Source organism: Calonectris borealis, chromosome 2, assembly GCF_964195595.1.
Source record: "Calonectris borealis chromosome 2, bCalBor7.hap1.2, whole genome shotgun sequence".
Taxonomy (NCBI): domain Eukaryota; kingdom Metazoa; phylum Chordata; class Aves; order Procellariiformes; family Procellariidae; genus Calonectris; species Calonectris borealis.
In genome coordinates, this window is record NC_134313.1 from 92,903,556 (window position 1) to 92,927,795 (window position 24,240).

Genomic DNA, 24,240 nt, shown 5'->3' on the forward strand with positions numbered 1-24,240 from the left:
AAGAGTAAATGAACGAATACTCAGCCCAGTCCTGAGCCCTTTAATAAAGGCAGCAATTCCTTCACGATGGAGAAGGTGCAGATCCGATCATGCAATTCTTACTATAACTCACACCAAGCCAGAGCGGTCTGTGGGTGTTGCATGCATCCCCTCTATTTGGCCATCACCCAAAGTAAGGACTACAGCCCTACCACTACCCTTTGTATTTCTGCCTGCAGAATATTCAGCATTTGTTCCATGCGGGATGCTAAAATCCAGGAGAAGGAAACCAAAGCAGAGTGTCAGGCAGTGAAAGCAGGCTTCCTCTCTTCTCTACAAGCCTTTCTCGTTCTCCCCGGCAGCTCAGCTAGGATTGCAGGGTCTTGCCTCACACCGTAAGAGATTAATACGTTATGCTCCACTCTGGGGGCATGATGGAAGGAAAGGGTACATAAACATACAGATTTTTCCCCTTTGAACTCCTAATCTGGAGTCCAGAAATAGCCCAGCCCAAGAAACTTCTCCTGGTCATTTCTTCATTAAGTCTCAACTTCAGTTGATGAAGCATGGAAAAATAATCTGCTGAACTAAAATGGAAGAGGAGCATGCTCCCCATAAATGATTGTATCTTTAGTGCCTTTTTTATTATTATTATTTTAATTAAGCATGAATGGGCATAGAGTTACTCATAGTGAGTCATTGAGATTGTACCTGGAGCAGTGAGACTGCTAAGTTTTCCTATGGAGCGGTTGCACCTGTTTAATCTAAAAGAGATTTGCCTTTGCAGGCCTTTTCACAAGCACATCTAGGTATTAGCTTTGGTAATGTCATTAGTCTTCAGTTTTTATTTCTGCTTGTTATGAACTGTTGTCTTGCTGCCAAGCCTTTTTGTTAAATATTTTGGTTTGGTTGGTTTTTGGGTTTCTGCTCTCTGGTAGTGATAGGACAACAGGTAATGGCTTTAAACTGAAAGAGGGTAGATTTAGATTAGATACAAGGAAGAAAATCTTCACTATGAGTGCCAGGTGAGGCACTGGAACAGGTTGCCCAGAGAAACTGTGGTTGCTCCATTTCTGGAAGCGTTCAAGGCCAGGTTGGATGGGTCTAGTGGAAGGTGTCCCTGCCCATGGCAGCGGGGTTGGAACTAGATGATCTTTAAGGTCCCTTCCAACCAAACCATTCTATAATTCTATGATTCATATTTAAAATATTCTACCTAGTAGCTATTAGTCTTCGAATTACTGTGGTAGGGAGGACACGTAGGTTTAAGCATTATGTTTTGCACCAAAGTGCAGACCAAGCAGGCAACATGCAGACACTACCGACTGCGCAGTTGATGAAAATGTTAGGTGTACCCTTTTGGTTGCTGTATGAAGATGACTTTGCCGCTGAATGACGAATGCGGTGCATGTGATGGCAAGTTTTCAGTCCACAAAAGAAAGCTGGCTGATTCACATGGTCAGTCAGTAGCTGTTTCAGCCCTGCCATCTATCACCTCTGTCATCTCCCATCTGATATACCTGAGGTTCCTGTCTGCCTTACCCCCACCGCCCTGCTGTGAGAGTGGTCAGTGCGGCACTTCTCCTTCACGTTGTCTGCCGGCTAGAAATAACTCTGGTGGGTTTGAGATTGATGAATTGTCCTTCCCGTTGGTGGAGCAGCACCAGTTGCTCAGGTGTTTGCTTTTCGCTGCATGCTGAAAGAGAGGGGCAAGGGGAATAGTCAGGGTGGGGCTTTCAGCGCTGTTTGCCCGCTTCCTGGCTGCCAGTTATGGTTTTCTCTTAATCTTTTTATTATCGGCTTTATCCCTCACGTTCTTTCTGGTCTCTTTAGGTATTCAGGCTCTAGTAGCATTTCAAGGACCTATTTTTAAGAGTGAAATAATATTTAGTTTTTAGCTGTTGCCATTTCCCGGCTATATTTTACCACGTGGTGGTAGTTCTGTGATGTGGTTTACTGGTCACTGGAAAGTTGACATCACCAAAAGCATTTCATTCACAATCTAAGATTTTCGTGATGAATTACAGACCTGCAAGCGAATAACTGGAATTGCACAGCTGTGACTTGTGTGCTGCTTTGATTGAATTTTTATCAACAGTGAAGACTGTCTGTGAAGGAACTGTTGCATTCAGCATCCATGTGATTATGATTAAGTCTTTAACATAAGACTCCTCTTTCCCCTTGTAAACTCACAGCTGTAAAAATTTCCAGAGTCGTTCATTGTGTGCGTTACTATTATGCGCCTCAATAGAGAGCTTGGGAGCACCGGCCACGGAGCAGTGCCCATCGAGAGCCAGATTCTATTTTTTTTATTAAATAATTTTTTAGGCAAGCCTCTGAAACTGGCAGCGAGCTGAAGAAATCTGGTTTTTGCTTAGCGATACTGCTGACCCAAATCAGGTAGGAAGCTGGAGGGCTATGGGCACACAGTCGGTACCTGTGAGAGGAGAAGTGGCTCACATTTGAAGGAGAAAAAGCAGCAGATGACAGCAGAGGCCATGCTAGCTGCATACCAGGGTGCTGTGCTTGCAGGGGCTATTTCAGATCACGAAATGTTGGTCAAAGCTCAGTCCTCTTGACAAAGGCAAATAAAGCCCCAAATCCACAGAAATATTATAGTTCTACAGCAGACAAGGCTAAGGACCTCAAAAGCAAGTGGTTTGAATAAACTCAGGCTCCAAAGTATAAAGTGTCCTGAAAGGCAGGACACACCATAGTTGGCTCCCCCATAGGTACTTTGGGTCTGCAATACTAAATGGAGAAAAAAAACATTCTTTGCTCAGTGAAATGATGACAGATGACTTGAATACTCTCCAGAAACAACTATACCGAGCAAGAAGGTGTCATCTTAAGGTAGTTACCCCTTGACGTGTCCGTTTACGTTTCAATTTTTGCAAAACTAAGATTATCGCTAATGAGCAATCCCCATTGAGGCCTCAGGTTCTTGTTCAGAAGTGACATGGGAAAAAGACTGTGGAAACCCCCGAGCTTGTTCTTCCAGATTTTTTCTTTTAAAAGAAAGAGGCCCATGCAACTCTATCTTCTCCGAAATGTCTGTCTGAATATTCATCTGAGCGAGAAAGTAATTTTAGCATCCATGACACACAGCTTCTGCTGCCATCCGATTGCTCAACGGCAACCAAGAATAAATATTTCCTTAAGCCTGAGGACAGGAATCTAAATGCTGCCGGTTCCCCCTTCAGAAGCACCTGTGTGTGTGTTTTTTCAAGGTCTGAGTAACACAGTGGTGCTTTGTAGCTTTGAGTCATCGAAGCTCTCCGACCCTACAAGCACACTCTTGCTTAGCGTCCTTTTCATCAAATGGAGGGGAAAAAAAAAAAGAAGCTGAAAAGGCTGCCTGCAGCTCGACACCAGTACACGGTCCTCCTGCAAACCTTGACATGAGCATGCCTGTTTTTTCCAAAGAAGTCAATGGTGCTACTCATGTGCTTAAAGGTAAGCAGGTGTTGGCGTGCTTTACCGAACCGGATCCACTAAGCCCAGAGGAGATTTGTCTTTTTTACCCTGTCAGATATACTTTTCTGAGGTAATGTTAATCAAGCGGGAAAGCTGACTGTTTTCTTAGGAACTGGTGCAAACTTGTATGCTTCACACGCTTTTTAAGTGATAAATTAAATTTACACAGGATACCTAGAGCTCTTTGAAGCACTCATTTGCATGTGGTGGTGGTGTGGTATTTAATGAACAGCTTCACCAATAGCGAGACCCCTGAAGGAATGACCAGGCTGGTTTTTGTCTTATTTAATCACTTCAGAGGAGGCTGACACCTTCGCATTCATCGAGGTCCCTTCTCTCTCTAGATAAGAGCTCAGTGATACCCACATCACCCTGACCCACAGGTCAGCGCCTGATGAGAGGAAGATGTTCCGGAGGTTACGGGGCAAACTTGAGACTTGGGAGACTTGGTCTGGTTTCCCGTCACCTCTGTAAAGCCAGCCGGCATCCGGGTGCGAGTTCCTCATCTGCAAAATGAATTGCACTTCCCCATCTCAGAAGGACATTGTGGTGGGAATACGCTGGTGATGGTGACACGTCAGGTCGTTGTGCTGCCAGCAGCACGAGCGCTCCTCAGCCCCCAAGGGAAGCTGACGTACAGTTTGACGACGAGACACGCACGGTCCCCTGGCAGAGGGTTAAACAAGGGGTAACCTGGCTTCAATGGGGCTGTGTTAGCAAAAGGGCCCACGTTCACTGTATCGGCTCCCACCCTCAGAAAACCCCAGGTTGCTTTTGTTTCCTTTCCTGTCCTCTCTCCCCCCAGCTTTCCTGCTCAGCGGGTCCAGCCAGTCCATACCAGGTCAAAATCCCTCACTGTCGCGAGGAGGCTGGGCTCACGTGGGGGTTAGCACGTGGACACTGGAGCCTTGTCTTTATGTCGCTGAGCATAAACCAAAGGAGGGAGTATTGCAGCTCCGTGAATGCACTGGCTTGTGTGAAAAGGGTAAGGACATGGTGGCAGAAGAGACTACTTATTGACATAGAGTGTAGATTTATGTAGCTGCAGCTGTGAGTATGCCGTAACAATAGCCCTCTTTATACAGTAAAGCAGGGAGGTATGAAACGATTTCCAAAAGGTAGCCGGGCAATTAGCCTGCTCCCCTAGCCTCGGCGCCGGCGGATTGCTGCTTCTCCTCAGGCTGAGTTGTGATTCTCAGAAATTATTCCAGACCTTTAGCTGAATGCTCTTTAGCAGATTTGCATATCCTTCCTTAAAAAGGATGACTTTGCCCTTGTTTGACTCTTCAGTAGTTTTTTAGTCTTTTCTTCTAAAGAGGAACTATCAAACCGGGGCAAACGAGGAAGAAGAGGACATTCTGTTACAAAAAGTGAGTGACTGGACCTGTCGTTGGTCTCATCACTTCTGTTGCCTTTTCGGATGGCTGGGAATAGGGAATTGATTGCTCAAGACCTTCTCTCTGCTGCTCGGTCCTGCAACGTCGCCTCACCCCCGTGCTGGCCAGCTTAGTGTTTTAGCAGATGCCGCCTGAAGTGCATTACAGAAAATTAGCTCCTTTGATTACAGGAGTGTTTTCAGCGTTTCCCCAGGGACACGGAGCGGTGTCACTGTTCAGCTGCCAGGCTGGCCCGGCTTTCCCTTTCCTAGATTGCCTCTCATCTTGCCAGCACTGATCGTTATCCTGGGAGGTGCTGCGCAAAGGCAAAACACAATCTTTGTTCCAAAAAACGTATAATCTAATCATGAGAAAGGTACTCTAATGAATGCAAAGAAAGAGACAAGGGAACAATGAGACAAGAGAAGATTTCTTGCAAGACTGGATTCTTAATTTGACCTGGGATTGCTGTTCTGATAAAAAAAATGGCTATAAGGTGTTTATAACCTGCAAAAAAATACCTGACTTGAGGTACTCACTCTGTTCCAGACACAGCTAGTGCAGTTTTGATAAACACAAGTTACGTACCAACCCATGGCTCAAACTCCAAGGCAAAAGGTGGTGTTTTAAAGAAAAAATTCAACATTTTTGGTTGTCTTTAAGTTACACGTCCATTCCCAGCATTAGAAGAGGACAAGGTGCTTAGGGAAAAATGTTTTCTATTTAAAGGGATTGCTATTGCTGAAACTAGAAAAGGATGAAAGAGAAGTAAAGACTTGGAGGAAACAAGGGGAGAAGGGTAAGTAGAGGAATGGGAGCCACTATCAGTAGGCACGGGGCTGTCTATGCTATTAGATGACAAAAGCTTCCTTTAAGCACCATTAGAAGCTTTATTGCAGCTTTCTCCAAGTAAATGAGATTTTAACAACTGTATCCAATAATGAAGGATTCCTTGCTACTGGCCAGATTTTGAATCATCTTACCTACTGCAAGATCAACAACTGGTAGTAAGGTGCTGAGTTTGCCTGGAGGACCGCTGCCGGGAGACGCCCGGGCAGCCAAAGCAGGGTCAGCGCGGGGCTGGCCAGGATCCCCAGCACAAGCCATGCCCCGACGACCGGCCGAGGGAGCCGCGTGTGCTGGGCTGCGGGTAGGACCACTGTGCGTACAGGCAGCCGAGAGCAGGGAGGGGATGCGAAGGCCCACAAGAGCTAGAGGCAACACTGCTACCTGCTTTGCAGAGCCCCCTCATGTAACAGTTTCAGGTGGTTTGGGGCAGTGGTTTGTGTTGGGTTTGTTTTGTTTTCTGAGAAGCAAAAAGCTGTTGGCTTAATTGTATCGCCTCTCTGGATGGCTGCCTCAGTTCCATGAGACCATCTCTGCAGGACACAGTGGGAGCCATAAAAAGCTGCAAAATTAAAGTCCAATATTTTCTGGGGCTAGCCAGGAGTATTGTGTATCCCAGTGGGAAGCTGGGAACTTCTTCTTTTTCAGGAGTATAAATCATTCACCTTACTTGTTTGCTTAACGCTATACATTAAAACTGTCAGTTGCCCAGGTCTTGGTCTGAGGTCATATCTGTGGAAGAGACTACAGCAGTATCTCTATGCCAATTTTTTTTCTTTACAATTGTTTTAAAGTCATAGATTTCAAATAATAGAGTACTGTAAGAAAAGGTTATATTGCAGGCCAAAAGTTCATGACAAATTGCAAGATTGTGTTATTTATTTATCACCTGGCTGTATTACAAGTCCCTGTGTGTACAGCATCAAGTACATATTCTTAGTGTGTCTACAAAGCGCCTTTGAAGTCATAAACGTTGGGTAACTTTTACTGCTTAGCTATACAAAATGCTAAACAGAAGGAAAGTTTTCCTCCTCTCTACCAGCACTGAGACTAGGTAGGTCTGAAGCTCTCCAGGTGTATTGGTCCTCATGTCCTCTCCCTCTTTCTCCGCTCCAGTTGTCACTACAAATCACTCCGCCGTGTGAAAGCGAACAACACTATGAATATTCTGGACGGTGCTGCACAAAATGTGAGCCAGGTATGTGAGCACTGAGCTGTACCGGCTGCATAACTGAACAGCTCATTAGAAACAGCTCTGTGGGTCAGTAAGGCAGCTTGCTCTTGTGACTCTGCTAATCTAGTGGCACATACCCTCGCAGGTGCATGATTTCAGGCTTACAAGTGCCTTCTAGTGCAGGAGTGGTCCTGCTGACCTCAGCAAAAGCCATAGCAGCTATTTTGTTGGGATAGCACTTAACCACTGCGGGAGAGAGAAAGCAGCTTGATTCTTGTGCACGTAGATAGGACTGCTCCCGGGCCATAAGCTTGACAGGTGTTTCAGTGCCACACTAAATGGGGGCCAGACTGAGGACCTGAAAAGGTGGCAGGAAGAAATGATTGTCCACAGCAGTACAGCAGTGTTAGCCCAAGCTGTTATTTTCCCTAAGCTCCTCAGACAGCTGGTGTGCCACTTGCGAACGACCTACTTGTCCTTCTCTCATTCACAGGAAAGTACATGTCTGCTAGATGCACTGGTACTTCTGATAGCGTGTGTCAGCCGTGTGGCCCAAACGAGTATATGGATGTCTGGAATGAAGAAGATAAATGCTTACTACATAAAATATGTGATCAAGGTGAGCTGTTCATACTGAAGAACCTTTTAATCCAAATTAGTGAAGCACGAAGATGGAAAAGTGGATCTAGGGAAGTTGCTTTGTTCAGGTACCCGACACTGGAGGCTGGGCTTGCAGAAGAGCCTGGTGGAGAGGGAGGTCCCCAGACAGCAGAGTCTCATAGAATCATAGAATAGAATCATAGAATCATTAAGGTTGGAAAAGACCTCTAAGATCATCGAGCCCAACCGTCAACCCAACACCATGATGCCCACTACACTATGTCCCTAAGCGCCTCATCTACACGTCTTTTAAATACTTCCAGGGATGGTCACTCAACCACTTCCCTGGGCAGCCTGTTCCAAGGCCTGACCACTCTTTCAGTAAAGAAATTTCTCCTAATGTCCAGTCTAAACCTCCCTTGGCGCAACTTGAGGCCATTTCCTCTTGTCCTATCACTTGTTACTTGGGAGAAGAGACCAACCCCCACCTCGCTACAACCTCCTTTCAGGTAGTTGTAGAGCGCGATGAGGTCTCCCCTCAGCCTCCTCTTCTCCAGGCTAAACAACCCCAGTTCCCTCAGCCGCTCCTCATAAGACTTGTGCTCCAGACCCTTCACCAGCTTCGCTGCCCTTCTCTGGACACGCTCCAGCACCTCCATGTCCTTCTTGTAGTGAGGGGCCCAAAACTGAACACAGTATTGGAGGTGCGGCCTCCCCAGTGCCGAGTACAGGGGCACGATCACCTCCCTGGTCCTGCTGGCCACACTATTTCTGATACAGGCCAGGATGCCATTGGCCTTCTTGGCCACCTGAGCACACTGCCGGCTCATGTTCAGCCGGCTGTCAACCAGCACCCCCAGTCTGTGCTGTGCTGAGCACTGCGACCATGGTCTCCATGCTGCTGATAATGATTATCTTCACTGGGGGTCATTCGCTCCTGTGAGTTGGATCTTAAAGGTTTTCTTTTTGCCCAGCATACTGTGCATTCACTTCCCCTAACACGTTTGCTTCACCCTTGCAGAAGCTCTGTTTATTTTCTACAGCAGCTACAAGGAAAAGCATTGCTCACGAGTGCAATCAGTGAGGAGCCCCGTGCTGATCAAGGGTCTCCCATGCTTCTTGAAAGATAACATTTCCTCTAACGTGAATGGTTTGGCATCTGGCATTCAAGCAAAGCAAATAGGTAGAACAGGAGGTTCATAAACTTGAGGCTTATAATCAGATTTTTTATTCCCATCTGCTTTCTCTTTTAGGGAAAGCTTTGAGAGAAGTGAATCCAGGGAACAGCACGTTCCAGCGGCAGTGTGCTTGTACGATGGGCTACCACTGGAATGAAGACTGCGACTGCTGTCAGCGAAATACCATATGTGCTCCAGGATTCGGAGTTGAGCATCCTGGTAAGATACAGAAAGGGGGCGTATGAAGTGAAATGTCCAGCTCAGGCCTACAGGATGAGGCCAGCATCATGTGCGCTGTGACGTTAGAGAGGATACCTTAGACTCTCAGATGACTGTCAACAGAAGGTGCATGTCTGAGTTATCATTACTACTGCATATAACCCTCCTGGACTATTTGCATGTTGAAGGCTTCTGCCTCTGTAGGCAGTATCTTGGATCAAGTGACTTTTGCAAGATATCACATGGACATGGCAATAGAGGCAAGGTGTTCAGTGCATTTCTAACGTTTGCTGAGGTGTCTGACTGTGAGTCACTAGGACATGCATTACTCCAGTATTCAGAGAAGTGGTCCCTTGGGCATTGTTGCTGAGGTCGGATTTGAAATTAGATTTTGTCCAATGACTTTGTTTTGCCATTTTATAATGTTATAAACAAGTTAGAAATTATTAACACCTTTCAGGTAGTGCAAGTATTCTTTGGTTTAGATGACTTGTAATGCAAAGATTTATTACAGACATTTAATTTAGTCCTAAGTCTGATTGAAAACAAAATGCAGGTGTTTTGCGGGTAGAAAATAGAGACGGTCAAGTTCAGAGTTGTAATGAACACTGGGAACAGCTGCGCAAGTACGAGGAACCCCAAAAAAGCAGCACATAATAGAGTAATGGAGGATGAAATGCTGCATGGGCCTGGAGCACAGCGGTGACGGTTTTTTCCCAGTCTAGCAAATCCTGATATAGCATGTTGTTTACTGTGGCTTCATAGAAGTGACAATACCAGTTATCGTCGCTGCCTGTGGCATAGCATTGACACAAGGAAGTTAATGGAAGGGGAAGGATATAATAGCTGTGTGTTATTTTACAATAACTGCAAATGGCTCCTGGTCATTTCTCATTTTGATCATGTAGATAAGTGTTCAGGTGAGACTAGCATACTTTTTTCTGCTTACATGTGACTGTCATTGTTGCTCTAATATAATCTAAGATCCTCCTCTCTTCAGGGAAGCTTTCGGGGCGGGGAGGGAGTGCAGCGGGAGTATGGGGAGCATAGTCACCTTCCCCTTACCTGAAAGGCACTCAGGGAAACTCAGCTATGAAGTTTTTCTTCCTTTACTACACACAGTGCAACAAGACAAGGACACAATGTGTACACCATGTCCCAGAGGCTACTTCTCAAAGGTTGCTTCATCCACCGATGAGTGTAAATCCTGGACCAAGTAAGTTCCTGTATCTGCCACAAGGCAGGGAGAAGCTTGGGCGAAAGCGTTTTTCAGTGGGGTGTTTCAGGCTGTCTGCGGCATGCACAAGGCATCTCTGTTGGCTGTGCACCGATAAAGGCATTCTCACGCTGGAGCTTGAATTCTCCTTGGGGGGGAGCAAGAGAGAGCAGTAACAACAGAACTGCTGAGCCAACATAGCTGACAGTAAAGAAGGTATCTGAGCTTCTTAAGGGTGGAGAAATGCAGAATAAATGTATGTTACAACAGAAAGTACTACTCTGCATAAGTATAGGAACCATGACAAGCTCCCTCTTTGAGAACCTAGCCTCTTTGTCTTTCTTTTTCAGCTGTACAGCTCTAGGAATGGCAGAAATAGTGCCTGGGACTGACAAGTCAGATGCAGTTTGCGCAGAACGGAAGATTCCTGAGCCATCGGAAGACGGTATGTGTCCTCATACAGATTATCTGTTAGAAAGTACCAGGGAGGAGGAGGGATGTGTTTCCTAGGGTTTTTGGCTGGCTTAACTCTATTCCCATTGTGGGTGACTCTAGGGGGAGCAGCTGTAGACCAAGACAGCGCTCTTGGAAAATCCCATCTTTAAAGATTACTTTAAGCCTGGCGGCTCTAGGGCCCATGTCCTCTACTAAGCAGAGCTTTACACCTCCCACTGAAACTGCATGGCAAGCAGCATTGCTGTTATACCCATGACCTCCATCACATTTACAACGCTCTCATTTTTTTCAGCCTGCTGATTTCCATACACACATTATCTGTATAGAGGCTAGCAGCTTCTCTCCACGCTTCTTTTATAGCAATGGATACAGTCTCACCTGAACATAGCTCTCCCTTCTTGCCCGCTGCCCATTTCCCTCTCCAGTGTGGATATGGTACCAGGGAGGCTGCTTGCCTGGCACGCAGTGATCCTTCATAACCTGAGATAAAGGACAAATTTTGCCAGCTGAAGTCTATAACCTCCATGAGAGTCCATCCCCTCCATCCCCTGTCCCCTGAGGCAGAGCAAGCTGGCAGCTTGCAAGGGGACTTTCAGAGGAGCATGACTGGATCACACCTCTCTGAGACACCCAGACTCTGTTTTTTACGGAGATGGCTTGGTACCAGGTACCTTCAGTAAGGCTGCTTGTCACAGAACTGCATGAGTGCTAGAGCTGTTGTCCTTATTATAGAAACTGAAAATCAAGTAAGAAGGAAAAAAAAAACCCATTCCTGTGGAAAAAGGTAAAACGAGCAAGGATTGTCATACTGCTGAGTACAAGCTGAATGTTGATGGCACTATCTTTTTTACATCCTGCAGGAACAAACAGGATCTTATACGTGTTGATTGTCATCTTGTTTTTTGTGGCACTAGTTGGCATTGTCATCTTCATCGTATACTACAAGAATAAGGGAAAAAAGCTGACAGGTACGTGATAGCTAATGATATTCATGAATGTGACAACTGCATGGCTCTCTGTGCACTCTGATTTCATGGGTAACCACCAGGTTAAGAAACTCAGGAGTTATTTTGAAAGTTCTGTGCTATCCCTATATCTGTCCATATGGATATCCTTTAACTAGTGCAAAGCCAGGCTTCAAATTCCTTTCCTCTAGGCAGGGAGCGTATTACACTTACGCATAATGCATATCTCTTGGTATCCTCCTGCAGCTCTGACCGTGGGGTGACCGCCCTCAGGACGCAACTGCTGTGCGGATGAAGGAGGGCTGGTGCTGGGGGCTTTTGTAGCAGCACGGCTGCTCTGCACCATGTGGCACAGCAGACTCCTTGGCCAAAGGGAAGCAGGGAAAGACTTACGGGGCTTTCACCACCTCCTGTCTCCTTCTCCCCACTTTCTCTCCTACCCTAAACCTGCATCTGGACAGGTTAAAACATGGATTTCAAGGCAAAGGCCTGATGTGTATGTGAAAACATGATGGAGGCAATGTTTTTAGCTGAAGGCCGAAGTTCTGATGAGGTGTGGAAGAAATACTAGAAGGAAATAGAATAAAGAGTAAAAGTAGAAAAATAGAAAAGTTCCAGCAAAGGCATACTGGGTAACAGCGGGGCACTGAATATATTATGAATACAATGGAAATACCTTCAACAGTTACTCAACTCTGTGTTAAGTCCTGGATCTCCTTGGTTAGGAGTTAGGACATACTTGTATTGTTCTGTTCATTTTTTATTTTCTCCCCCTACACATGGAAAGCTTTTCCTAGTGTAGTTTTTCCATCAGCTCCTTTCCCGAGCCCTAGCAATTCATGAAATGTTTTGGGAGCAGTGGAAGGGGAGACAGCAACCCTCTCTTGTAAAGTATATTTCAGTCTGTGTTTTAGAAATAGGCTGCCTCTGCCACACTAAACATGGGTTGTGCTAAATCTGGAATTCCTGGGATGGGCTGGAGGAAATGGTGACTCTCCTTGCAAACCAAATACTTACAGTGCAAAGCAGGTTAGGGGGGAATGCTCTTTATTTGACATTCCTATTGCCCTGCTGCTCTGCAGTGACAGTCCTTCATTGCCTTTGCGTGGTAAATCCTGCTAACCGGAGCTCTTGAGACTTGCGGGCTCAGGAAGAAGCTCTGCCTGCTTGGGGACTGATGGTAAATGTGCAGACTTAACATCAGAGGAACAGAGTCATTGCTGGGAACTGGCAGTGGCTACATAGCTGATCTATCTTCAGACATACAAAACCAGCACAAGCTTCAAATGTAGATGAGACCTGAGCCGTACAAAATCTCCTGCAAGTATAAACAGAAAACAAGAATTGCTAGCTCTATTAAGTGGCAGCCTTTACCATAAAGCATTGTTGGACTTAAAGCTTTTCCTTGGGAGATACTCCGATTAAGTGAATTCCCTATTAAGTACACCCTGATGAAGTGGAATACATTGTATTTGAGCCTGCCGTCCCGTGGTTTCAGTGGCTTACCCTCTTCTCTCCAGGCTCCTCACTCCTGTCTGAGAATGGTCTTTGGGCCATCCATGTGACTTCTCTTGAAATAGACCATACGGCTGCAAGCGGGTCGGTATCGGGCCAGTCATAGCTTGGTGTGACATATGACCAGGAAAGAAACCCCATTTGATGTGGAACACGGTTTAACCGTGGTCTATTTTAGGAGCTTGGAAACATTTGTTCCACAGAAATATATCTCTGTTCCAGTTACAATGAATCCTCAGCTAGACCGATGCTGGGACACTTGAACAGTCAGTAAAAACAGTCTTGCTGGTTTTCGTTTAATATAATATTGCGGATTGTGAATGACTGTGGGTGTTTAGGTCTGTGGTTAACTTCAGTGCCTGCTATACGTTACAGCTACTCTTTTTGTTTTCCCTACAGCAGATCTACAGAATTGGGCTAATGAAGTGTGCAGCCAAATAAAAGGAACAAAGGTAAAGTCAAAGATGCTAACATTTTCTCTCTGATTTATGTTTTCCTCATGGCATTCCTGACACCCCTCCTGAAGCAGACTCCATATTAATGTTTGGCTAGAAAGCAAGTTTTGACTTCCTCAAAAAATGCTTGCAGCTTTGGCTTTTTCAGTCTGGTTTTCTGTAAATGTGAGGCGTATGAAATCACTGTTCTCAAATAGCTTCTGAACGTGCTTTCTGGTTTCAGCCAGTTTTAACAGTGGTAAAAGTCTCTGTGATGATTAAATATTTATGAGGAGAAAGTAAACATGAGCCCACCAGTTGCTGAACACCTGAGACTGCCTAGGAGAGAGCCTTTCTAAATCCTAAAAGCAAGAACAGCTTAGTTGAATTTGCACCTTTTTACATACTAGAGTCCCCACTGGGGAGAAACCTGGATTTGGGTCAACGCCAAGAATACCAGACATGGAAGGCATTAAGCACAGAGCCATCAGATGAAGAAACTGGCAGTGAGACCCTTTATTTCTAGTGCTCGCAGAATCCCTCTTGTCCATTTGGCTGTGAAAAAAGTAAGGCCTTCCAAGAGGTTTTGCTCCAGAACAGCCCCACATCACATGCTTGAAACACTTAGAGGGGGCCTGCTTCACACCATGGATGCGGGCTGAGGTGTCCCAGGTGCACGCTCTCCCCACCACCCCATCTAGGAGCTCAGTCTAGCCTAGCTATTGAACGACTCAAATTCCACTGCAACAAAAAAAAAACCCAAAAAGCAAACCCACCTTTTTGAGCAGGCAGTTACTCTTTTGTCTCATAAGTGTTCATACAAGCTCCTACATTGGCAGCTGCTCAGATCCTCTGGGACAGAGGAGTGAATCAACAGCAATTAGTGGCTGGGAGCATTTACACTCTCTCCTCCATCCTGGAAGATCTGAACAGATACTAGAAATCAAAGGTAGCAGTTCCCAAATACCCATCATTACAGCACGAGTTGCATGAACTGAAGGGAACCCTTGGAGTATTTCCCAACCCTTTTTTGTGGAGCTGCAACCAAAAATATAGCTTTACTTTGACAAGTACTGGAAACGCGATGTCACGGACCTTTGCATTTGTTGTCCTGACTTTTTCCAGGTTAAAGCAACCTTGCCCATGTGACTTCTTTTTTCTAGCCTGTCTTGGGCCCTCTGAATCAACCCAGTTTCTTTCTTCGGGCATTAATGATAATAAAGATTCTGCTCCCCTTCACAGATCAGCAGCCCTTCAGACACAGAGATGATTTGGGGGATTTCCAAACCTTATAAGCAGTTAGGTAGGTCTTATTGATGGTCCATAGGGAACAGCAGAATCCAGCGACTCTTCTAGATTTATTAACTCTCAAGTGCCTTCTTAAGAACTAGGAATAGTCCTCTCCCAAAATTAAATGTTATTGCCCCTCAGGCCACCAGATTTTTTTCTGAACACCCACTGAGCCCAGCATCACTGGTCACAGTTTCACAGCAGAACAGAATTACACTTCAACGCTCAAATATAGCAGTGCTGCTCAACCTCGGCAGCTCCACACCGAGGAAGAACTGAGATCTGCCAGTTCCTTCTTTGCCTAGAAAATAACCTTCTGCTGATCTATTTATTAAACATGTTTTTCTTTTGGCTTTCTTTCAGGAGCCCCCAAGGGATGCATTTGTTACCGGGAACACCACGAATGCTGCTGTCCCCCAGACCTCTGAAGGTGTGTGTCTCCTGGGTCCCACTGGCTCTCCTGCCCCTGGAAACTCGTGCTGCATCAGCAGTCACGCTCCTTGCAGGAACAGGAGCCCCGGCACGGCGCCATGCGAGGCGGGAGGGAGCCTCCAAGAGTTTTCTGTGGTAACTGAGACTGAAGATGACCGTTTCCCACCAGTTCCCATGGAAGATGAATACATGGATAAAGATCTCAACACCAGTGATTATTTATCTTTACTGAGTCGGACTGCCAGTAAAACCGTGTCGTCATTTTCAGAACCAATGGAGGCAGGGGAGAACGACAGCTTAAATCAGTACTTTTCAGGGATTGGGAGCACAGAGGACATATCAGTCTCTCAAGGCTCTCACCTTTCCTCTGACACGGATGGGGCACACGTTGCCACGGACAGACTTCTTCAGAAATCTTGCCAACGTGCCCACAGTTGCCTGAAGGAAACAGGCAACAAAGACACAGATCGTTTTGCAACAAACTATGGCTCAGAGAAGATCTGTGTGAGGTGTGGCATTTCGTACAGGGAATCTCCCAGAAAGTGGAGCAAACCCTCTTGTGCTGCGGCTGACAGTGCCTCCACCTCCCCAGAAACTGGATCCTATGCACAGTGCACCTGTGGCTTGAATTTTCTCTCTGCTGGTCAGAGCACTCTAGCAAGTGATCATGGTATGGAAGATCCATCTTCAGATAGTAGCAACATCAAGTACCAGAACACAAACAGAAGCACTTCAGGGACAAACAGCAGCACTTCAGACCTCCCTCCAGCATCTGGTAAGCCCATTAGGCTTGACCCGTACACAGTTGCATAGGATTATTCTCTGTGCTAGCTCTGTATTATTCAGAGGGTCTGATTTAGGAGAAGGAGAGAAGAATAAGAAGATGCCTTTTCACTTAATTGCCCTGAAGCTAATCTGAAAGACAAAAATGAAATAGCAAGGCCATTTGGTTTGTAGTGAATTCTGCAAATAGGATGAGCACTGTGAGGGACCATTGTCCTGCCCTGATCTAACCAGCAATGCAGAACCCATCTTCTGGCTGTCACTGCAAAGGCCAGGCAATTCTGTTACTGAAGTATTTTGGTGTGCGTATTGGAGAAAACTTAGAAGGAGGGGAGCATAGGGACCTAGAGGCTGAGTCAAGAAAGGATGCATAATGCTCAGACAGATGATCTTCCATTCAACAGTCTGCACGCACATTTTTGCCATTAGGTTTAAGTCCAGTTACATTTATATGGGGGTCAGTGAAACTCCAGTTGGAGCTGTAACCTGGTGGCCACGATTCAGTCTAAGGGATTATGTTCAATTCTCTGCTTTTAGCTCTTTCTCTTTGTTTTAATTTGCTAGGATATAAGCGTTCACCTAAAAATAATTTCATACAGAGATTGTTTCTCCATACACAAGTGCTGTGTCCCCTAAACAACTCTGCAACACTGTCACCAATTTACGTATTGATTACCAATTTACTAATTGAGTAAATATATCAAAATTGTCAAATGAAAGCGGGGAACAAAAATCACTGAAGCAAAACTAAGCAGAAGGGAAGTTATGAGCCTTTTCTGGATGAAACCTTCCTCCCTCAGACTTTTTTTTCAGTATAAAAGTCTGCAATCTGCCTGTCATGTGTTATTAGTCATTTTAGATTACAATCTCTTAAAGTCAGATGCTCTGTTTTTATTTATGTCGATGCACTGCCAAGTGTAATGAGACCTTAGTTTTGACTGGGACATCTAAGTATTACTGTAATACACACAGCAGTTGTAAGCAGTTGCCCGTCTTTAAAACCATGTCGTGCCTTGAAGTTTCTTACAGAGGCATTCTTGTCAGTCTGCCAAAGCCCCAAACCAACACTTTTAAAGGCCCTTCCCCTCTCAACACGCGTGCCATGTGGGAATCTGAAAGTGTGTAGCATTTCTAAGAGAGGGTACTCTTTCTGCTGCTTCAGTTTCCTGAAATCCTGACACAGTTTCACTGCCTGGTCTGTACAAAATTCAGCAGTAGTAAAGAGAACACAGATTATTTGTTGTTGTGTTGTTGGAAGGTGACTCTGAGGTACAATTGAAAGTCCAATTTGTATTTGGCACTGCAGAAATACTGCTTTTCTTTCTAAATCTGATACAAAGAGGAAGAGAAAATATTAAGGAACAATAGGGCAATCAGCAGAGCTTGGATTTAAGCGACATGCTAGAAAGTGCCATCTTAGATCTGCAGCACAATTCTTTATATGGGATTTCAATTGCGTCTGTGCCTTCTGGTATGTACATGCTATAGTGCCATCTGGTGAAACCTGAGCACAGATACAGTGTTCCCAATTTGCCATTTTTTAGGCAGGACTTCCAGCAGGTACTGACTGAGCTGTGGGCAGTATGAGAGTGTGGGTTAGTTAATCTGTAGGTAATGTGGCTTGCTGGCAGAGGTTTTTTTCTGTCCGCAGAACGGCTGTGCCCTGCTGGCAACACCTGGTTGCACAAGGAGTGAGACAGGGCTTAGCCATAGCTTCCACACTGAAGCACCCCGGACACGCTGGGGCTGCACATGGAGCTGCAACGGCATCGGTCATTTTGCTGGGCCTTGTGAAACGCCCAGATGGAATAAATGTGCATGCAAAATAATTTTCTGTAAAGCTTCTCAAAGCTTCACACACAGTCATGCTAAGACAGAACAGTACAAAAGAGGGTGGATGAAAAAATGGGAAGAAAAAGGCCATGGGTAATTCCATGAAGTTTTGGGTTTAGTTCCCTAACACTCAAAATGACAATAGAAATTGCAAACTCTGTCCCTCCTGTGAAACAACCCTAGAGGACCAAAGTAAACCTCTGGACAAGTGCCACTTAACAGGGGTCACCACCAGAGATGGAGGTAAGCCTTCAAGTACTCTTTCAAACCCCCCAAGCCTGGAGGCAGTCAGAACATGAAGGGTCGGTTCATGACCACCTCAAGTCATGTGTAGGGCTACAGCATAAAGCATGAGTGCAGGAAGACTTAGATGACTCACGATTAGGAATGGTTTTGCAGAGCCTTTCACTTCCAGATCCCAAACCAGCCCACTTCGGCAGCAACAAACAGTTCTTACCACCTAGAGCCCATTAGATGGCTCAGAGAAAATTAATCACCTGTGTTGTTCCAGTTCTTAGTGAATAATTACCACAAAAATTAATCTGTTGTTGTAATTAATACCATCAGGTAGACTGAAGAGATCAAAAAGCTGAAACGTTACAGAGAACGATGCCTTCACTTATCCTCTGAAGGTGTGGCTTATACTTTCTAGGTTGGAAGCACATCTCTTAGTGCAGTCTAGGAAGCTCTTGTGTCCATTTTATGTGCTTTTGGGCCTCAAATATCCTTTTGTTTCAGCACGGTGTCTTCAGAAAGCAGTGAAGATTTGCCAGCCACATTCAACTAAACATTATAAATGTGTTAGTCTGCTTCCCCCCCCACCCCACCCCACCCCCATCACATATATTTCTAAATTCTTGATCTCATGCTGAGCACTGGTAAACTTTTCCACAGTACTTTTTGCGAGTGACAGGCAATCTGTATAAAGGCAAACTGTTATTTTTGTACTCCCATTATGCCTGACAATTGTGTTGATGGCAAACAGCCGAATGGAATCAAACACAGGGGAAGCAACCGGCAGGGAAAAAACTCCTGCAGAGAAAACTCTTATTGACACCTCATGTTAATCAACAACACTTGGAAAGAAAGCAAAGAGCTAGCAATGCAGTGGTTTAGCTAAAATAAATCGCATTGCTTGAGGGGGACTACTAGAGAGATGCTCGAGTGCTACCCAGACTCGGTTATGAGCAGGCACAGGTCCGAACTCGGCACAGCCAGAGCCCAGTGTCCATTGCTGATGTGCAGACATCACCCGTGGCCACTAGAAAAACAGCATTTCTCTGGGCTGGGCCATGCTTAGCTGCAATGAAAATGGGAACATCTCAAGTGTTGAGGAACGTAATGAGGAAAGGCACAAAATGTTTAAAAGGTGTCAGATCAGTCCGCAAGTAATGATTAAGTGAAGCACAGCAGGAAAACATTTCTTAGGAAGACTGTTCATAGGCTAGGAAGTTTTACTTTTTTTTTTTTACTTGGTCGCTTCAGTTTGTTTAATTTTCAAACTTTAACAAGTTTGTTATTTTGTTGTTGAAAGTTTGCTCTCTGTTATTTTCTTTCTGCTCTGAGAGAAGTTTATTAATTCCCAGAGGCTGGTCCTGCCGTCACTTGAGTCAGCGACCCAGTCCTTGAATGGCAGAAAGATTGAATTTGTACTGAAAAATCTCTAACCGCAGGCAGACTGACTGAAACCGTAACTCTGTTAGGTTGCTATAATATAGACTATGTCTCTTCACTGGAGTCAGCGTATATCCAGGTAAATCCATGAGAGTGCAAGGTGAGTACCAGAGTGTACCTACATGGAGGATGAGGACAATAGAAAATAATCATATAAGCACCGTGTCATTTGGACACTGTGTGACTGTATGGTCTGACATTAAGTCTTTCAGTATTTAATCAGTAAGCCTGCTACCTAGCCCACACAGTAGGATTGCTTGTTTACCAAAGGGGGAAAAAACCCCAATGTAATGCCTGGGTTTCTAAAAAAAAAAAAATCTCATAATTAGAAATAATGACCATTTCCTCACAAACTGCATGCAGAGGCAGTTTGGACGCAGCTTGTGCATCAGGCAGCATGGGGAGCATGAGATGGTCGCGTTCTCTCTTGCTTCCCAGAGCATTATTGAGAGAGAAAATGTTTCCAAGCCTTCCAGACAGGCTCCCTGTGGATGACAGGCTTCGTCCTGAGGAGGCAAAAATGGAAATAATGAAAAGGTCCAGTGGAAGGCATTGATTATAAGAGCATCCTCATGTCACGGGGAAAAAATAATGGAACAAGAGTAAAGCCATCACAGAGGATTAAGCTCACTGTGCTAAGCGTCCATCTCGTGAGGGGAAAATATTAATCACGTGTGTCTTCTTTTCTCCCCCCTCCTTCCCCAGGAAATGTGACTGGAAACAGTAACTCCACCTTTATCTCAAGTGGACAAGTAATGAATTTCAAGGGCGACATCATTGTTGTCTACCTTAGCCAAAACTCCCAGGAGGGGGCAACGGCCTCGGGGCCGAGCGAGGAGAACGTGGGCAGCCCTGTGCAGGAGGAAAACCTCAGCCGCTGCGAGACTTTTGCCGGCAACGCCCAGCACTACAAGGAGAAGTGTGCCGAGCTGCAGGGCGCCTGCCCGGCGGTGGGGAGCAGGGGGCCGCGACGGACCACCGGACCCCTGGCCCAGGAGCGGGACCCGTCCCACGGAGGCCAGGCCTCGCAGCCTGTGCAGGAGGAGGGGAAGCTGGGACACTTCTCGGAGAAAGTGTTGAACTGAGGCGAGCCGGTGTCCTTGCTGCTGAAATCCCAGGTGTCGCGACAGATTCGGAGACTGTTGCTACTGCTGGCGTCTCCCGGGAAATTTTACAGCTGGAAAGGACCCTTGTGGCGCACGTACGGGTGGTGGTGGTGGTGCTCTTGCTGAGGAGGCTACCTATGGGGACAGGCGCACGCGTGAAGCCGGGCGTGCTGCCCCCATTGCAGAAGCAGTGGCAGGGCTCGCTCCTCTCCCTCGCGGGGCGGTGGGCTCCCCATCTGCCCCCCGCTCCCTGGCACCTCTGCCCAGCAAGCGGCAAAGGAGAGTTGAGGAGATCCTTTGGGCCAGGGACTTTGCGAGGGGGAGAGCAGCGTTGCTGGCTGGGTGTGCGGGGCGCTCCCGGAGAGGCGACGACATGGCGGAGGACCGCACTGAAAGGGGCCCCTGAGCTCTGCCTCAGGGTTTTCTTTTTGCAACTAAGCTGCACCCATTTTGCTGGGTCTTGGGCCTCCTTCATGCCTCTGGTGGTGGAAGAAAGTGGTGGCCACGTCTGCCGCTGAGCCTAGAGCTGCTGCCGACTTTCGCCTCCCCACGGGGATCGGGCAGGTGGCGTCAGCCCTTCCCATCTTTCCCCAAGGGAGCAGATGCTCCAGTCTCAAACCAGCGCCAGAGCCAAGATCCTGGTCTGTCCCTTACTAACTTGTGGGTATGAATAGGTGTAACACTCCCCCAAGTGCGCGACAACAGGCGAAATAGAGCTGATATGCCTTACAAGCATATCAGATTAATCCTGAGCAAAGAGCATTTATAGTTTTGGATCCTGATTCACCTCTGCCTTACTGCATCTCACCAGAGGAATTCAAACCCCTGAAGATGAGTGATGTGTGCCCAGCACGCTGCTGCATGAATAATGTCACTGAAGTTTAAGACCCAGAGCTGCTAGCAGGTGGAGGAAGGGTCTACGATAACCAGCTGTGGACATTTCCTGAGTGACAGGAGAGGGAGGGATTACCCAAAGATGGAGAATTTGGTCAGGGTCAAACACGTGTTCCTTCATCTGCCCAATTTTGTCATTCCCTCTGATATTTTCATTAGTAAGCAGACCTTTACTTGGGGAGCACGAAGCTATTTCCAGAGCTCGGCCTGTCTGAGCTGAAATCAGTGTAGCCACTGTCATGCTGAGAGCTGATAAACAATGGGACCAAAGGGTTGGATTTAAAGAATAATAGCAGTTGTAGTTAGAAGGGAGTCTCAGCTACTCAATTGGCTTTGGTTCAGGTCCTATATCCTGCAGCCTCCTCCAGCAGCCACTGTGGAGAGAGAGGTGAAGGGAACAGAGACTCAAGGAAAAGATAACATTTTTAATGATTTCCTGACAAGGGGTAATTTTCTGACATTCTCCTGCACATGTGAGTGCTGCAGGAGGCTATCTTCAGTCTGAGCCTTCAGGAAGGTCAGTGCTGTGTTTCCTGTCAGACAGCAAAGGGATCTCTTATCTAGTGTGATCTCATCTGCCCTGACGGAAAAGATCTCTGGTAAGGAGGGCTCTTCTCTGGGGAGGTTTTTAAAGCTGAGGGGTTCACTGCATAGCTGATCTATTTGCAATAGTACTGCTCTGTGGGTGAAGAGCACCTATAAAGCTGACAAAGTGACCACTGTGTCATGATGAGCTTCTCATCCATAAAACAAAAGGATGGGCTTAGCCACCTTCACATCTCAGGAGAACAATTCTGCATTATTTATATTTCTGGCATATAAAGTTCAGCACAGACATGCAACAGTCTCTTATGGGTGGCTGGCAAAAATGGCGCATGAACAACCAGTTTCCCTTTCACCTCTGCATGGCCTTCAGAAAACTAGACCATCCTAGCCTAGACTTGGCCAGGCAGGTAGGTCGTCCCATTCAGTGATGGCCCAAGCTACCTCTGCTTCTTTGAATGTGTGTAACTGAGGCTCGCTCTTATCCATGGTATTCTTTTGTCTTTCCTGCTGGATCCTTTAACAACCTCTTTGTAGCCTCTTCTGGCCTAATTCTGTATCCCCAAGGCATTGGTGCAATAGGGACAAGGAAACAGAGTCACCATCACGTTCATGCAAGATGGTACAGATATTTTCCCACTTCATCTTCATTTTTTGAGTCATATTTTCCTGGAAAGCATTCAACCAGCCCCACCTGCAGGGCAGGAGGGACTGAATTCCTGTTTTCGGCTCTGCATAAACTACCTGTCTGCAGGTCTGTCTCCTCCTTCTTCTCCCTCTGCAGCTTCTTTCTTCCTGTGGTTTGTATCTGCCACCAGAGAGCAGGCTCAAAATCCTGATTTCAGAGAAGACAATGGGAAGTTTACTACGTGTACTCAGTGAGGACACATTTTTCACTCACTGAATCACAGGATCCTGCTGAGCAAGGATTGAAACTAGGATCATCAGCAAGCGTGAAGACATGGGTCATAATGATCTTAGCACTGTGGTCACTCCCTCATGGGAAATGTGATGCGCCAACAGATCCAATTCTTTTTCTTCCTCCAGAGTCTACCCAAAAGTGAAGAAACCATATCCCACTCAGCATGCTGCATGTTCCCTGGGTCTCTGCCTGGCTGCTTAGACATGGACCCCAAAGGGACTTCTTTATCCTCATGATTTCATTTGTCGTCAGTTTGGAAGTGGGGCTGTTTTTTAACATCTGTTTGTACAACAGGGCCCTATGCATCGGGCACTATTTTGGAGGCTTCTGGCTGCTATTGTAATACACATAATTAATGATAATAAAAATCTTAAAAGATCTACTTAAGTGAAGATTTTATACAAATTAATGAAGAGAATCAAATACATTATTATATGTCCATGCTCATTTTGACAAAGAAAATCAAATGGGAGTATAAAACCATTCCTGGTTAGGCTTTTGTAACATTTTTTGTATGTAGAATTAACAAAAAGTGCTTCCCTTCCCCGGTACATGCCGCAATAATGCACAAGCACATCCACTCACACGCGTGGAACTGAACAGGAGCTCTCGTAGGTCTGGTGTGGTGATGCTTTACTGCTGAGAACTGGGCACTCATTCCAACTCATTGCTGAAGTCTGTCTCCTCTTGCACAGCATGTGCTTTTACAAGTCTTTCAGTCTGAGAAGTCATAACATGCATTATCCACAGTGAATATACTAGGTGCTCTTGAAACGCAGCCACTTCAGGCCTGGAAGGGCAGCAGTAATTCTGCATATAACCAAGGGAAAATGAGGAGCAGTCCTTTGCTCAAGCAGCCCTTCTTATCCCCATGGAAAACAATATGGCATTAAAGATCAGTATAGACAGTAACTGCTGTTAATCTGTGTACTTTGCTACGTGTTCACACAGAGATTGGAAATCACTCTGCAAGGCTTACAGCATACCTGGGAGTAGCATCACTAAAATGTCGTAATTTCTACTTGTCCATTCAGGTTTTCTTCCTTTTATCATCTTGATGGTATCTGAGCAACTACACCCCTGTGCCTATTATAAAACAGAACCCTGCTGAAGGACGTCTTTGTGCTGATCAGGTATTTAGTAGAGCTATAGTTTTATCAGATGCCTTCATTCAAATTAGGCAGTAGTGCCCCCTTACTGCCACCCTTAAAAGCCATCTACAACGATTGGAGAATTCACTTCTGGCAGCACATGATACTGGACATGGTAAAATGGCTGCAAATTCTTCATGTGGAAAAGTTATTTCTGGAGTATGCAATATATATTAT

General features: G+C 45.9%; 1 protein-coding gene across 1 annotated transcript in view; it reads left to right on the forward strand.

The window, feature by feature from the left end:
- TNFRSF11A (TNF receptor superfamily member 11a) overlaps positions 1-23,321 on the forward strand; it is a 30,213-nt gene extending 6,892 nt beyond the window's left edge. The window contains exons 2-10 of the mRNA XM_075142536.1: positions 6,795-6,876; positions 7,346-7,471; positions 8,706-8,849; positions 9,972-10,065; positions 10,416-10,510; positions 11,382-11,489; positions 13,401-13,453; positions 15,089-15,932; positions 20,153-23,321. Of these exons, the coding sequence (XP_074998637.1) occupies positions 6,795-6,876; positions 7,346-7,471; positions 8,706-8,849; positions 9,972-10,065; positions 10,416-10,510; positions 11,382-11,489; positions 13,401-13,453; positions 15,089-15,932; positions 20,153-20,532 (1,926 nt within the window). The 3' untranslated portion in view covers positions 20,533-23,321. The remainder of the gene's footprint in view (positions 1-6,794; positions 6,877-7,345; positions 7,472-8,705; positions 8,850-9,971; positions 10,066-10,415; positions 10,511-11,381; positions 11,490-13,400; positions 13,454-15,088; positions 15,933-20,152) is intronic.
- The last annotated feature ends 919 nt before the right edge of the window (positions 23,322-24,240 follow it).